The following is a 15,284-nucleotide window of genomic DNA, read 5'->3' as shown; positions in this document are numbered from 1 at the left end:
GCCTCCCAAATGCTGGGATTAAAGGCATGTGCCAAGTGACTTTTTAACGCCTGAATTCTGAGACTCAAACTCAGTTTTCATGTTTGTGCAGCAGATTACTGACTCAGCCATCTCCCTAGCCCTGTGACGCTTAGTATCGATTTTCAACCTGATTGGATCTGAGATCAACTAAGAGACTGGCTCCTGGGTGTGTCTGTGAAGGCATTTCCAGGAAGGGCTGAGGAGAATACCTCACAGGCTGTCCTCTACTCTCCACACGGGTGCCATACACATGCATGGACATGGACACACAAATAACTGTAATAAACATTTTTATAAAGAAGCCGGTTTCACCAGTGTCCCAGCTGCAGTGGACATTGTGTTGGTCAGTTGTCACGTGCTATTTGACAATGTAGCTCTGTAAGTGAGGCTGCTACCCCTAATTCAGACCCAAACACTTCTATCTATGTTAAGTGTCCTCGAAGACTCCTTGTCTAGGGATGAGCTGCCCTCTCCCCCAACTCTGCACCTGCAAGGAAAGAAAAGCAAAACAGCCCGAGTGAAAACACCATGTCCCTGAGATAGCTGGAAGGTGAACCGTTTCCAACTGTGTTGACTACTGTTCATACTGTCCACCCCATAATATAAAAGTGTCTGAGGGAGACGAAGAGCTGCAGACTCAGCCATGGAGAGAAAGCTCCGTGGGAAGCCCATCTGGAGCTGAATAAGGTCAAACACAGACTTTCTTTCCCCGAGATAGGCATTAGATTTACTTACAGCATTGCTTGTACTGTTCATTTCCAAGCATGGAGCCTGCCACCTGGGACAGAATGACCTGAAGAAACAGCTGACACCGTGCGTCCTTGCCCTCAACCACCTGACTCCAAAGCTTACACCTTAGTAACTTACACAAAAGCTTATAACACATGCCTGGAAAAATAAAAGGCTGACTGCCACTTAGGAGTCTGTAAAATCTCTCTTGCTTGCTTGCCCCAATTTGTGGTTTAAGAGTATAAAACGAGAATGAAAACTGGACCTGAGACCAAGGCCTTTCAGGAGCTGTCCTGGCTTTGGTCCACCAGTGACATCTCTTCTCTTCCATTCTCATTGGTACTGAGATGCTTATTCCAGAAAGATTCCCACAACACATCCATCCACCCATCCATCACCCATCCATCACCCATCCATCCACCTATCCATCCATCTACCCATCCACCCACCCATCCATCATCATCCGTTCATTCATCCACCCATTCACCCATCCATCCATATACTCATCCACCCATCTATCCATCCATCTATCCACCCACCCATCCATCCATCTATTCATCCACCCACCTACCCATCTACCTATCATCCGTGTATCTATCATCAGACTAACATCACTTGCTATTTATTATTTCACTGTGATTTGTTACATACTTAGTAAACTCACTCATACAAAGGCCATAGCCAGATGCCCTTGGATGCCAGAACTGCCTGCTAAGTCAACCTCTGGGTTGTTTTTCTCTTATTACATATATTACTATTTGCAATATAGTGTGTATGCATGTGTGTGCCATTGTGGGCTTGTGTAGCTTGGAGGGAATCTTGTAGGAGTCGAGTATTTCCTTCCATCATGTGGGTTCCAGAGGCCAAATATAGGTTATCAGGCTTGGTGGCAATCACTTTTACCCACTGGGACACATCAAAGGCCCTAAAGGTAGTTTTCTTTTCTTTAGACGGGGTCTCTATATGTAGTCCTGGCTGTCCTGGAACTCACTCGGTAGACCAGGCTGACCTTGAACTCAGAGATCCATCTGTCTCTGCCTCCAGAGTGCTGGGATTAAAGGTGTGCACCACAATGCCCAACAGTCCTCAAGCTTTTATTCGGAAACAAGTTTACTTTTATCTAAAATTTGCAAAGATGTTGAAGGACATTCTTATGCTGAATGTAGTAGGTCTCACCTGTAATCATAACACTCAGAAGGCTGAGACAGAGGATGACTGTGAGTTTGGGTCTCAAGAAAGAGATGGAGGGGGATAGAGAACTCTTTTCTGTGGTGTGTGTAGTATATGCATGTGTGCACATGTGGAGGATGCTGTTAGTGTGTGAAGACTAGTCCAAAGCCAAGGACCCAGACACCAAAGTGAGACAGACCGTTTAGCATCTCAGGGTGTTTGTGGAGAGGCTGCCTGATATGGAGGTTCTGGCAGCAGCAAGACCAGTTGGAAGCTGGATGTGGCATAACACATTTGCAGTCCAGATATATTGGTGGAGGCTGGAGGATCAGAAGTTCAAGGCCGGGCTGGAGAGATGGCTCAGCGGTTAAGAGCACTGGTTGTTCTTCCAGAGGTCCTGAGTTCAATTCCCAGCACCCACATGGTGGCTCACAACCATCTGTAATGAGATCTGGTGCCCTCTTCTGGCCTGCAGGTGTATATGCAGACAGAACACTGTATATGTAATAAATAAATCTTAAAAAAAAAAAAAAAAAAAGAAGTTCAAGGCCAGCTTGGGTCTCACAGTGAGTTAGAGTTCAGCCTGAGATACGTAAGACTCTGTCTCAAAAAACCAAAAACAAAGTAGTTCATGGTGGCTAATGCCTGTAATCCCAGCACTTGGAAGTGGAAGCAGAAGGATCCAAAATTCACCATCAGAAGCCCAAAACAAAACAACAACAGACCTGGAGAGACCAGCTGGAGCAGGCCAGGGATGGAGGTGTCTCTGTGACCTTCACAGGCAGCAGAATGGGGTGCTTTGGGAGCCAAGAAGACAGTTCAGCACACCACTCAGTAGCCAGTGTTGGCTCACACTTCGGGAGTCTGACCCCAAGTGGTCTATTTTAGTCCTATTTAAGCACAGCACCATCTAGTGAAAACTTCTCTTGTAATGATTAACTCAATCCCTCGTGCACAACAAAGCATACCTAAATCTCTTTGAGTAAGCAAGCTAAATACAGATCAGATGTGACTACATCAAATTTCTTTGTAAAATGTGACACCTTCCATAAAGACAGGGTCTATCAATTGACTGAGAAAACCAAGTTTACAAGAAGGGTCTGGAGGAGGGTCCAGCGCCCGAAAGTCCGGCCACACAGATTGTGCCAAGGTCACCAGGCCAGAAAGCGTGTCTGTTCCAGCCTTGAAGGAACCTTCCAGGTTCTTCTAGTGCATGTCTGTGAGCACAAAGACCTCCGTGTGTCCTACAGACCCCTATCAGAGGGGTGTATAAATATGACTTCCTCCTGGATGGAATGCACATGGTTATTCTAAGCTAAAATGAAAGACCTAGGCTCATCCCTGATCCTGACCCACACACCTCTAATGGCTGTCTAACGTGGTTTGCTGGGGAGCTGTGCAGGAAAGACCCAAGCATAGTTCTTCAGCAGCTATACTGGTATAACTCAAGCTGGCCGCCATTGTCTATCATGTTAAGTCTACACAGTCACTCAGTTTCCTCTGTCAGCATCTTGTGCAACCACGGAGGCTTTACCACTTCTAGAGAGTGGTTGGTAACCATGGACCATATTCACTGAGCCACAGACTGTGTTTAAATTTTACCAGTTTTCCCTCTGATGTCCTTTCTCTGGTTCGAGATCCCACCCAGAAAAGTCTCATTCATTGGGTGACAATCTACATAGTTTCATATCCTTGACAGCCTGGAAGTTCAATGTTCAGGTTTTTTTTAATTAGATGAATGTATTTGTTTTACACGTATGTGTATGTGCAGGCGTACCCTATGATGGGGCACATACAGAGACCAGAAGACAACTGTTCATTTGCTCCACCATGTGTCTTCTAGAGATTAAACGCAGGTCATCATAGTTGGCAGCAGGCGCCTTTACCCACTGAGCCCTACCTCGCTTTCCGAAGTGGGGTGTGGATATACTGCGCCATGGGTTGGCCTTTGTGTCTCTGTTGCCAGGATTGTGAGGCATACCAGACCTTTCCTGCCAAGGGTTCTGAGGAATCAAACTCAGTTTTCATGCTCACTTGAACAACTTGCCTGGCTGCTGCCCCCCAGAACTGTTTTTTTTGTTTTGTTTTTGTTGTTGCTGTTGTTTTTGAGACAGAGTTTCCTTGTGTAGCCCTGGCTGTCCTGGAACTCACTCTGTAGACCAGGCTGATCTTGAACTCAGAGATCTACCTGCCTCTGCCTGGGATTAAAGGCGTGGATCACCACTACTTGGCTGTTTGTATTTATTCATATATGAATATTTTTGTCTGGAGTGGTTCTTCTTTTTTCTCTTTCTCCCCTGGGTTGCAAGTAGCTCTGGCTGGTCTTGACTCACCACAGGACCATGAATGAGCTTGAACTCACAATGCTCTTCCCTTCACTGAGTACTGGGATCATAGGTGTGTGTCACCAGGCTCAGCTTGCTTTTTTGATTCAGGGTGTCACTCTGTAGTTCAGCCCAGGATCCAGCTTGAGGCACTCTTCTTGTTTTAGCTTCTTCTTCTTCTTCTTCTTCTTCTTCTTCTTCTTCTTCTTCTTCTTCTTCTTCTTTTTTAATATAAAGGAGTTTATTTTTAAATAAGGAATTTAATTTCCTATTTCTAAATTCACAGTCTGGAGTTTTAATATAAACTATACTTATAATAAAGAAAATGACTTTTTTTATAATTAAAAATAAGTCTAAGTGTGTGGGTATGTGCATGTGAGTGTAGGTACCCTCAGAGGTCAGAAGAGGGCATTGGATTCCCCTGGAGCTGGGTTTATAGGCAGTGCGAGCCCCTTGACCTGGGAGCTGCACTCAGGTCCTCTGTAAGAGCAGCAAGCACTTAACCAGTGAGCCATCTCCTCAGTCCCAATTTTAGCTTCTTAAAAACTGGGATTACAGTCCTATGCCACCGTCCCCGGTCTCTGCTCATTTTTGAATCATAATTTTTGTATAGAATGTTCTTGAATAGGGGACAGATAACTATCTACCTCGTGTGTTCTCAGGGTTAGACTGAGGTTATAGGGTTAGGGTAAATGTTCTCAGAAGCCGTGAGCAGTGGACTTACCTGTCATTCCTGCGCTGGCGACCCAGAATCACACAGCAAGACCATTTCTCAAAAAAGAAAGAAAAGAAAAGGGGTCTGGGCATGGTGATGCACACCTTTAACCCCAGCATTTGGGAGGCAGAGGCAGGTGGATTTCTATGAGTTCAAGGCCAACCTGGTCTACATAGAAAGTTCCAGAGCAGCCAAGGCTACATAGTGAGATCCTCAAAAAAATGTGGGGGGTATTTGTCACACAAGCCTGACAAGTGAATTCAATACTAGGAATCAGCCAGGCATGGTGGTAGACATCTTTATTCCAAGCACTCAGGAGGCAGGGATAGGAGGATCTCCGTGAGTTTGAGGCCAGCCTGGTCTACACAGTGAGTTCCAGGACAGTCAGAGCTATACAGAGGGACCCTGCTTTAAAAAAAAAAAAAATTTAAAAAACCAAATAAACAAACAAACAAACAAAAAAACCTAGGAATCTAAAGTAGGAGAGAATCAAGTCATGAATGTTATCCTCTGACTTCCACAAGCATGCCATGATGTCCTTGTGCACACACACACACACACACACACACACACACACACACACACACACACCAACAGTGACAAAAAGAAAGAAAAGGTGTTTTCCTCAGACCTGTCCCATGTCCAGGAGAGCAACATGGCTCACAGCTGACGTCTTTGACCTCCACCTCTTGGTTAAGAACTTTCTGCCAGGCCAGGTTTCTTTTTCCCTCCAGTTACTTCCCCTTTTGTTTGTGTGTTTGTTTGTTTTGAGATAAGGTCTCACTATGTAGCCCTGGCTGTCCTGGAACTCTCTATGTAGACCAGGCTGGCCTAGAACTCGCAGAGAACCACCTGCCTCTGCCTCTCTAGGACTGGAATTAAAGGCCTGTGCCACCATGCGTACTTTAGTTTGTCTTTCTGTAAAGACACTAATCTAATCCCTACACCAGGGAGGAAGTAAGCCCCACCTCCTGGAGGGGGGAGTGTCTGTAGTAGAAGGCTCCAAGGATGAATAAAGGGCCAGCAAAGCCAGATTCCTCACTAAAGTTTTGTTCCCAACTTTAGCATCCCTGGGTGGATCTTGTCTCCTAGCTGAAATCACAAGCTCCAGGCTCAGTAAAAGACTCAGGAGGCAGTGGATTTCCCTGAGTTTGAGGCCAGCCTCGTCAACATTACATAGCAAGCTCCAGGCCAGTCAAGGCTATATACAGTGAGTCCCTGTCTAAAAAAAAAGAAAAAGAAAAAGGAAAAATTCCCACCCCCAAATCAAGGTAGAGATGATAGACCAATGTTGACCTCATGGGTAAAGCACATCTGCATACATGTCAACACACAATCATACACACATCATACGTAGACACATATGCTGCGTCCTTGCTCATCTTTTCCCTCTTGATTGCTCGGCTCTGGCCCCATTAGTCTATGATTCAGCTGAGGGTGGGTCTGCTCATGGAAGGTTATGTTGGTTCCTCATGCTGTAGGGATTTTAGTGAGGACTCTGGTCTTTGCCCCAAGATGAAATCACCCAATGACAGTATCACAGTACATGTCTCCATCACTAATCAATACGTCACTGCGGTTTAGTCGCACAGTCTTGAAACTCCCCAGAAACCTTTGCCTTTGCTGGAATGTTCCTACCGCCACACTGCATAAGACTGCTTTCCAACTGCCTTTCTACCCTTACCTGGAACTCACGCCCCTGTTTATGGCCTGTCCTGTTAGTTGGGTTCTCCATAAACTCCATTAAGTATGTTGGCTCTTCTGCTACTGTAATACGAGCAGCCAGCAGCCTCGGTACACAAGTGCCATGTCTTCAGGAGAGCTCATTTTATGTCTGATCCACTGTAAAATAAAGAACCGTTGCGGAGATTGAGTGAATGCACGCAAAACTTGTGCACGAAGCATCCATGTCCGGTAATGTTTATTATCATCAACAGTGTGATAGGCCTAACAGGGCTTCCACAAGGAAGTGCAAGCTCAGAACCACGCCTGACTCATGAAAAGCAATTTTTTAAAACGGCATGATATTGACCGGTGCTATCATTGTCACTGTCGTTTGGAAGATGTTTAAATAGGAACCATTCTTTTTTTTTCCCACTGTCTTTTCCTGGTCTCCTCCCTAGCCGCCCAAGGATGCTCCTCAGGCCTCCGCCCTCCCGCCTGAGCCAGAGCCAGGGTGAAGATTCTGACCCTTGTGGACCACGGGTTCCCATCGCCCCGCCCACCGGCCTGGACTGCTAGTGGTCTCCATGGAAACCTACTCAGGGGCGTGTCAATGTCACGCCTGACAGGAATCTTCGCCTATTCAGTTAAAGTTTTCTGGCCGAAGAACGCCACAATGGTTTCTGAGTGGTTTATCCGTAATGAAGGGCGGGAATGAGGCGGGAGCTGTTGCCATCTCTACCAACCAAAAGCCGAAATAGCTTTGATGGACAGGTGTAGCGGGAAGAGGCCAAGAATGCCGGTTGTCACCCAACCGGCTGGCCGCTGTGAGGAGAAAGGGCCAATCAGAACGCGGAGGGGGCGGGGCTAGGGGACCGGTTGCTCCGGAAGTGGAGGGAGGGGGTGAAAATGGCGCCCAGCTCGAAATCGGAGCGGAACAGCGGGGCCGGGAGCGGCGGCGGCGGCCCTGGGGGAGCCGGGGGGAAGCGGGCAGCGGGGCGGCGACGGGAACACGTCCTCAAGCAGCTGGAGCGGGTCAAGGTGAGGCTTGGAGCCTGAGGCGAGCGCGCCCGGTTGTGAGGAGGAGGGGACGCGGGAGGCGGCCGAGGGAGGGCGGCGCGGCGAGGTGGGGGGCGGGGCCGGGAGGGGGCTGGGCGGGCCGGGCGGTGGGGATGAGGAGGGGATGGCCGGGCCGAGGCTGGTGCCGAGGCGCGGGTTGGGGTGGCGAAGGTTGGTGACTTGGATGGAGCAGGCTGGGCGGGTCACCTGCAGGGGGCCTTGGATGAAGGCGGCTGGGCCAGATCATCGGGGAAGGGGCTTGGGTGGAGGAGGCCGGGGCGAGTCATGGAGGAAGGAGCGGGGACGGAGGCGGCTGGGCGGGTTTCTGTAGAGGCTTCCCGAGGAATCTGGAGGCAGGGAAGACCCTCGCTGAGACCCGTTTTTCAAAGCACTGCTCCGTATTGGAGCTTACCGCCCAGCTCCCCACTCCGGTTGCAGAGTCCCTGCTGCTGGCTCTGGGCATCCAGTGCCTGGTGCTCCTTCTCTGTCCCAGCTCTGACCATCACGGAGTTGGTGTACCTGGGTCTGCCTCACTCATTGATGTTTCCAGAGTAGGGCCAGGACTTCTCAAAGTGGAAGCCACTTGATCAGGGCTCTGTCTCCCTCGTCAGATTGGGACACCTGGAAGGGCAGGAATGTGAATATCCTGTTAAGTGGGCAGCAGTGGAACAAGATTGGCTACGTGCACTAGAAATTAGAAGCTGGGTGAGGGCAAAACCGTGCCTCCATCTTTTTTAACTGGTGCTCCCTAGGCAGGGCTGTGGCTCTGCCTTAGCCTGGGCGCTCCCTGGGCAAGGGTTATACCCTCTCGGGAAGGCTTGGCCGACAGAACCATTCGCATTGTGGGTTGAGATGTACTGAGGGCAAGGTGCCAGCCCTTCCCATGCAGCTCTTTCCCACTATCTTCTTGAAGGCAGGCCAAAATAGCTTCCCAGTGGTCAGTGTATGCCTGTCAAGTTTCCTCAGATCCTTCCTCGGTGATGTTTTACGGTGTGACGGTTGGCAGGTTGCAGTTAATTAAGAAAAGGATTTGTCTAATAATGGATTGGAGACAGTTTGGGAATACTGGGTGCTTTGGGTTCTGGGGTTTTAGCCAGTGAGATGGCTCCGTAGTGTACTTGTCACCAAATCTGATAATAATGTGAGTGTGATCCCCAGGACTCACATAGTGAAATGGGGTAGCAGACTCCTGCAGATTGTCCTTACCTCTACGTAGGTTGTAGCCTGCACAATAAATACATTCTAAAAAGAGAAATGGGTCCCCTTGTGGGCTAATTGAGAACAGGCAAATGAATACATGGCCGCATCCTAGTCTCTACTTTCTTATGGTCAGCTTTCAGGAAGGAGCCAGGTGGCCTAGGGAGGGGACCCTTCTACAGGGAGAGGACTCTGGATCCACAGGGGTAGGGCTGGTATACGGCAAGGGTCCTTGATGGGGTTAGGGTGCTTTGTTACGTCATGTGGCCTAGGTGTCTCCCACTGCCCCAGCAGTGGGCTGTGGAAGCTGCTCGGCTTCTTGCCTCTGGTAAGGAGGCAGGGAACCACTTGACTGAAGAGCCCTGGCTATCTTTTCCCCAGATCAGTGGGCAGCTCTCACCTCGTCTTTTCCGGAAGCTGCCCCCCAGGGTCTGCGTGTCCCTCAAGAACATCGTAGACGAGGATTTTCTCTATGCAGGGTGAGGCTGAGGCCAGGCTGGGAGGTGGCAGGTGGGGCTGTGAGCCTGACCTCATCTGGCCACTGTGCCCATTCCGCCCACAGCCATATCTTCCTGGGATTTTCCAAGTGTGGCCGCTATGTCCTCTCCTACACCAGCAGCAGTGGGGATGACGACTTCTCCTTCTACATATACCACCTCTACTGGTGGGAGTTCAACGTCCACAGCAAACTCAAGCTGGTAGGATTGGGCTGGCCCTTCAGACAGCAGGGTCTCAGCAGCTCCTGCATCATGCAGTCTGTGTATAAAATGGCAGTGATGTACCAGTGGGGTGACCCTTGTGGAGCTGCTGACTTTTTAGTTCAAACTGGTAATTTCATTTGGCTCAAGGAGTATGTACAGCCCATCTGACGCCCTTGGCCTGGGCGGGATGCAGGCAGATTTCTTACATTCACACAGGTTGGCATAGTGGCTTTAGCATTCATCCTTGACCCCTGCCCCAAGGTGGGTGTTATTGCTTCAGTTTCTGTTGCACATGGGCTTTGTCACCCAGAGGGAGCCAGGAGAGAATATATTCAGTCAGGTCTCCCCAGCTGGCAGGGCTCTCTTGGCTCAGGCCTTCCTGGGCCACTTGTGAGGGGAGCTCTTTTGTAGCCTGGTTGTGGTGTAGATCTTCCATCCTCTGGTCAGCCCCCGTTTAAGCTCCCACTGACTGAGCGTGCTGCTCAGGTCCGGCAGGTGCGGCTCTTCCAGGATGAGGAGATCTACAGCGACCTGTACCTAACTGTGTGTGAGTGGCCTAGCGACGCTTCCAAGGTCATCGTGTTTGGATTCAAGTGAGACTGGGGGCAGGCAGGGTGGCTGCAGGGCAGGCAGGGTGGCTACGGGGCAGGCAGGGTGGGCTGGTGGCCCCCAGATGGGCTTCAGGCTGAGGGTGTGCTACCCCTAGTACCCGCTCAGCCAATGGGATGCTCATGAATATGATGATGATGAGTGATGAGAACCATCGTGACATCTACATCAGCACTGTGGCTGTGCCACCTCGGGGTCGCTGTGCTGCCTGCCAGGATGCCAGTCGTGCCCACCCAGGTGAGACATCAGGGGCCCTGGAGGGGTACATGGCCGCTGGACCGCCGTCAGGCATCAAGTGAGCTGTAGTGTGTCTTGCTGCAGGGGACCCGAGCGCACAGTGCCTGCGGCATGGCTTCATGCTGCACACCAAATACCAGGTGGTGTACCCCTTCCCCACCTTCCAGCCCGCCTTCCAACTCAAGAAGGACCAGGTGGTGCTTCTCAACACCAGCTACTCACTGGTGGCCTGCGCTGTCTCTGTCCACTCAGCAGGTAGGCCCATTTCTATTCACAGGGCAGACCAGGAGACCTGGCTGAGAGGGGTCAAGTCTCTCATGGTTACATAGCTGGGAGGTGGGGGAGGCTGGTGCCATTACCCCCTCCTCCCCCCAGTACTGTGCACTAGAATTTTCCAAGGGGCTGACATGTTCAGTGATGGCCTTGTAGCTACTTGAAGTACAGCTTGTCAACCCAGGAGCTGCTTTAGCAATAGTGGGCTAGAGGTTATTACTCTGGGCAGGTAGCACTGCTGTTTCTAGGAGGCACTGCTCAGGGAGCTCAGCTTAGAGACCTACTGAGCTCATGCCTGTAGGACTGTTCCCTTCCCAGCATGACAGAAAAGAAGATGTGGTGCACTCCAGTTACTGTGCTCTGAGGACAGGGCTATGTCCTAAGCAGTGCACTCTTGGACAGTCTGTCACAGTGTGAGCATGAGAGACAGTGTTGTTACAGTGTTGATGGTGTGACACAAGGTAGTGCCATGAGCCCCCCATAGCCAGTGGTACCTGCCGTGCATCCTTGGTGTCGGGGAATATCAGTAACAAATTGCATGGTGTCTCTTCTGTTAGACAGTGTCTCAGTAGCCCTGGCTGGCCTGGAACTCACCATGTAGACCAGGCTGGCCTCAAACTCACAAAGATCCCTGCCTCTGCCTCCTGAGTGCTAGAATTAAAGATGTGTATCACCACACCTGGTGTCTTCTTCTTTTTCTTTTTTTTCTTTTTTTTTTTTTTTAATTTTTAAATCACATTTTATTTATTTGTTTATTTATTTATTTTTGAGGCAGGGTTTCTCTGTGTAACAGTCCTGGCTGTTCTGGAACTAGCTTTGTAAACCAGGCTGGCCTTAAGTTCACAGAGATCCTCCTGCCTCTGCCTCCCCAGTGCTGTGATTAAAAGCATGTGCCACCATGTCTGGCATGTTTTAATTTTGTATTACTTAAAAAATCTTTGTGTGTCTCTGTCTGTGCATGAGTTGTGTATACATGCATGTGCCATGTACATCAGGATAACTTTCAGGAGTTGATTCTCTTCTACCATGTGGGTTCCAGGGATTTTGAATCCAGGTCCGCACACCTAGTGGCAGATTCCTTTACCTGCTAAGCCAGTTCTCCATGTCTTGCTAGAGTGACATGTTAGGAAGTGGTGTGATGTCACTGGCTGGCAGGAATAGAGTGAGGACCTGTGAGCCTGAGCCCACAGCTCTGCCCTGCTGGCTCCCCCTTTTGAGAAAGCCTGAATTCATCGGGTATGTGTTCAGGTCCATATCAGGGAACCAGGGGCCTCCTGGTGCCTTCTCTGTGGTAGAACAGGGTCAGGTCAGTGTCCTGTGGACCACCAGAGAGAGGCCACAACCTACACAATACATCTGGACACAGACACAGAAGAGAAATCTAGAGCTGGGCACTACTTTTGGGATAAACTAATAACATGTTTTGATTTGGGGAGAACTCAAGAGCATTCCCATTAAGATGGCTGCCCTGGGGCAGGGGAAGGAAGAGGCAGGGTAGAGTGCATGTGACCAGGCTGCCAAGCAAAGGACAGGGCACTTCATCCTAAGACTCAGCTTGAGTTCCCCCCAAATCAGGCCTGCCCTGGGCACCTCTGTCACCATGGGAGAGATAACTAACCTTTACCAAGGCTGTGCCAGCTGACTGTTGACCATGAGCCTCCCACACGAGGCCCAAGCAGGACTGAGGACTTAGCCTGAGGTTCTGTATCAGCTTTGTCCTCAGCTGGAGTTCAGCATATCCCAGAAGTTTATGCCAAGCCATTTTCAATAACCTTCTTTCCTGAAAGTGTCCCACCATGGCCCCTTATGACAACAGCCTCTCGGAGGGGCATGGTGCTGCTTAGAGGCAGAGGTGTGGCACTCTTTGGTGGCTTGCCAGGCTCCTCTGCTGACCCCCACTTCCTCTGAGGAGTGTGGCCTGTCTGCCTGAGCTGGTCTGGTCGCATGGTGAGAACTCACTGAGATGACTCTTGTCGGTCCTCACTGTACACTGAACCCCAAGGGAATAGCTTTGTGTGTCTCATTTGCTGTGTCCTTTCTGAGTAGCATATTTGTTCAAAGGTGAGGTTTGAGGCTGGGGGTGGCTCAGCAGTGGAGTAAAGTCTCTATGTTCTGTTCCCAGCATACTTTTTTAAAAGTCTTGAATGCCTGCATGTCTGCATAGGTCTGGTCTTTGTGTTCAGAGTGTATGTGGTTTCTGAACTCATACCCTTTGAAGGGTTTCACACTGATTTCAGGATAGGAAATGCTCCAGGGGGCTCCTTCAGGTGGATTTCTAATAATCCAGACTTTGAGGCAGCTCAGAGTAACCGTGAACTGTGGTGACATATCCCCCTTCATGCTTCTTGCAGGTGACAGCAGTTTCTGCCAAATCCTGTATGACCACACAGCTTTGCCCCCAGCCCCACCCAGCTCTCCAGGACCTTGGAGCCCTGAGGCAGTCCCTGCCTTCCCCAGCCTTGGCCTTGAGGTGGCCCCAGTTCGGCCCTCTGGAGCCCCCGAGCCCTCACCAGCCATTGCCAAGGCCAAGGAGTTTGTGGCTGACATCTTCCGCAGGGCCAAAGAGGCCAAGGGTGGTACCGTGGAGGAAGCTCGGTTGCCCTCAGGCCTGGGGCCCTCAAGTAGCTGCTGCCGCTCATCCTCAGAGCCACCAGCCCCAAGTGGGGAAGTGGTGCCCAGGGACAGTCCTCCTGCTTCAGAGGCATCTGCCCCAGAGCCTGGCTACGTCAACTACACCAAGTTGCACTATGTGTTGCGGTCTGGGGAAGGGACAGAACCTGAGGATGGTGAGGGGGCTTCCTGGGACAGGCTCTGGGATGGGGCAGTCCCAGGAGGACCCTTGGCCTGCTCCTACCCTCTGCCTGCCTCCCCAGAGTTTGAGGATGACAAGATCTCCCTGCCCTTTGTGGTGACTGACCTCCGTGGACGCAACTTACGGCCCATGCGAGAACGGACAGACATGCAGGTGGGTAGCCATTGTGCAGGCCGTGGGTGACCCAGGATCTGTGGGGTGGTTGGCACCACTTACCCTTGGCTCTCTGCCATCTGTCCCCAGGGCCAGTACCTGACAGTGGAGCAGCTCACATTGGACTTCGAGTATGTCATCAACGAGGTCATCCGTCACGATGCCACCTGGGGTCACCAGTTCTGCTCTTTCAGTGACTATGACATAGTTATCCTGGAGGTAAGGCTCCGTCCGGTACAGCAGGAGGCTGGGGTGTTCCCACTAGAGGACCTCTTATCTATAACCGTCACTGCCTACTCCCAGGTCTGCCCAGAAACCAACCAGGTCCTGATCAACATTGGCCTGTTGCTCCTAGCCTTCCCAGCCCCCACTGAGGAGGGCCAGCTCCGGTAAGTGGCAGGGCCCTTGGCTAACCCTCACATGGTGGCCATACCCAGCCCCTTCTGTGCAGGGTGTAAAGGGTGAGCCCATCCTGTCACTGGTGTGTTGACAAGCCAGTGCAGGAACTCACTGGCCCACCCTCGTCCTCCACCATCCCAGACCAAAGACCTATCATACCAGTCTAAAGGTGGCCTGGGACCTCAGCACGGGCATCTTTGAGACCGTCAGCGTGGGTGACCTAACTGAGGTCAAAGGGCAGACCAGGTGAGGCAGGGCAAGAGTGGGTTGCCAGGGAAGCCTGGCCAGTTGGCAGGAAAGGCTCCTCTTGACCCATTCCCTGTCCCCAGTGGCAGTGTCTGGAGCTCCTACCGAAAGAGCTGTGTGGACATGGTCATGAAGTGGCTGGTGCCAGAGAGCAGTGGCCGCTATGTGAACCGGATGACGAACGAGGCATTGCACAAAGGTAGGAACTGCCCGCCAGTGCCCCAGCTGGGCAGCACGCTTGATCTCACCCTGGATCCCAGGGCATGCTGAAGGGAGTGTGCATGCTGGACACGCGAGAGGTGCCATCGATCTGAGTGCTGTGCAGCTGTGGGCTTACTCAGAGGGTTTCACTATGGCTGGGAAAGCGGGTGGAGGAATCACCAGGGAGCCTGTTTCTGGAACTTTCTGGGTCCAGTTAGCCCATGGAGGTTGTCTGCAGGATCAGACAAGTGGATCATGGTCCTGCATGTCCTTCTCTGCAGGGTGCTCACTGAAGGTTCTGGCAGACAGTGAGCGGTACACTTGGATTGTGCTGTGAGGGCTGGACCGCCTTGGACCCTGACTCCAACTACCTCCGCAGGCCCGGGAGAGGACTGCCTTCCTGGGCTGGCCCTACAGGGGCCACAATTGGCACTAGTGTTAGGTTGCGGGATGGGACTGGTGCAGCAGCCTCTGGTGGCCCAAGAGTCTGGATGTGTCTTTATTTATGCCTATTTAAGTTGGGAAAGGGCAGAGGGAGGAGCCCCTCCGGCCTGGCCTGCCCTAGCGAAGTCCAGGCCTGCTTCCTGTGCTTTGGCCCTTCCTTTCCTTGGCTGCAAGTGTAGCCCTTAGGGAGGCCCCCAGTGGTTCAGGCCTCCCTCCCTTGGGGTGGGAACCCTGTGGCCACCTGGCCTTGTTCTTCATGTACTAAATGCTTTATTTCTGAGCCTGGCTGGTGTCGCTGTTCTGTCCTCAACACACAGACACCCTCCAACCCT

General features: G+C 51.1%; 1 protein-coding gene and 1 long non-coding RNA gene across 4 annotated transcripts; one reads left to right on the top strand and one right to left on the bottom strand.

The window, feature by feature from the left end:
* Window positions 1-328: 328 nt before the first annotated feature.
* On the bottom strand, window positions 329-7,652 carry LOC131911953 (uncharacterized). Its single transcript, XR_009379486.1, has 3 exons — window positions 7,221-7,652; window positions 6,644-6,801; window positions 329-508 (listed from the first exon to the last, which is right to left on the bottom strand). It is a non-coding gene; the product is annotated as an uncharacterized LOC131911953 (long non-coding RNA).
* Window positions 7,285-15,232, top strand: Dcaf15 (DDB1 and CUL4 associated factor 15). 3 transcript variants are annotated; one of them, XM_059264390.1, is made up of 13 exons: window positions 7,285-7,662; window positions 9,259-9,356; window positions 9,440-9,575; window positions 10,065-10,171; window positions 10,285-10,424; window positions 10,494-10,679; window positions 13,049-13,483; window positions 13,571-13,662; window positions 13,753-13,881; window positions 13,966-14,051; window positions 14,203-14,307; window positions 14,391-14,506; window positions 14,790-15,232. In XM_059264390.1, the coding sequence occupies exons 1-13, from the start codon at window positions 7,531-7,533 to the stop codon at window positions 14,843-14,845; spliced, it is 1,818 nt and encodes a 605-aa protein (XP_059120373.1). In that variant the 5' UTR covers window positions 7,285-7,530; the 3' UTR covers window positions 14,846-15,232. The 3 variants fall into 3 exon arrangements, with proteins under 3 accessions (XP_059120373.1, XP_059120374.1, XP_059120375.1); XM_059264391.1 differs by having other exon boundaries at window positions 7,286-7,662; window positions 10,509-10,679; XM_059264392.1 differs by lacking the exon at window positions 10,494-10,679 and having other exon boundaries at window positions 7,286-7,662.
* The last annotated feature ends 52 nt before the right edge of the window (window positions 15,233-15,284 follow it).

Source organism: Peromyscus eremicus, chromosome 5 (assembly GCF_949786415.1).
Source record: "Peromyscus eremicus chromosome 5, PerEre_H2_v1, whole genome shotgun sequence".
Classification (NCBI taxonomy): Eukaryota; Metazoa; Chordata; class Mammalia; order Rodentia; family Cricetidae; genus Peromyscus; species Peromyscus eremicus.
Note: the sequence above shows the minus strand (reverse complement) of the source record. Positions and strands in the feature narration are given on the sequence as shown.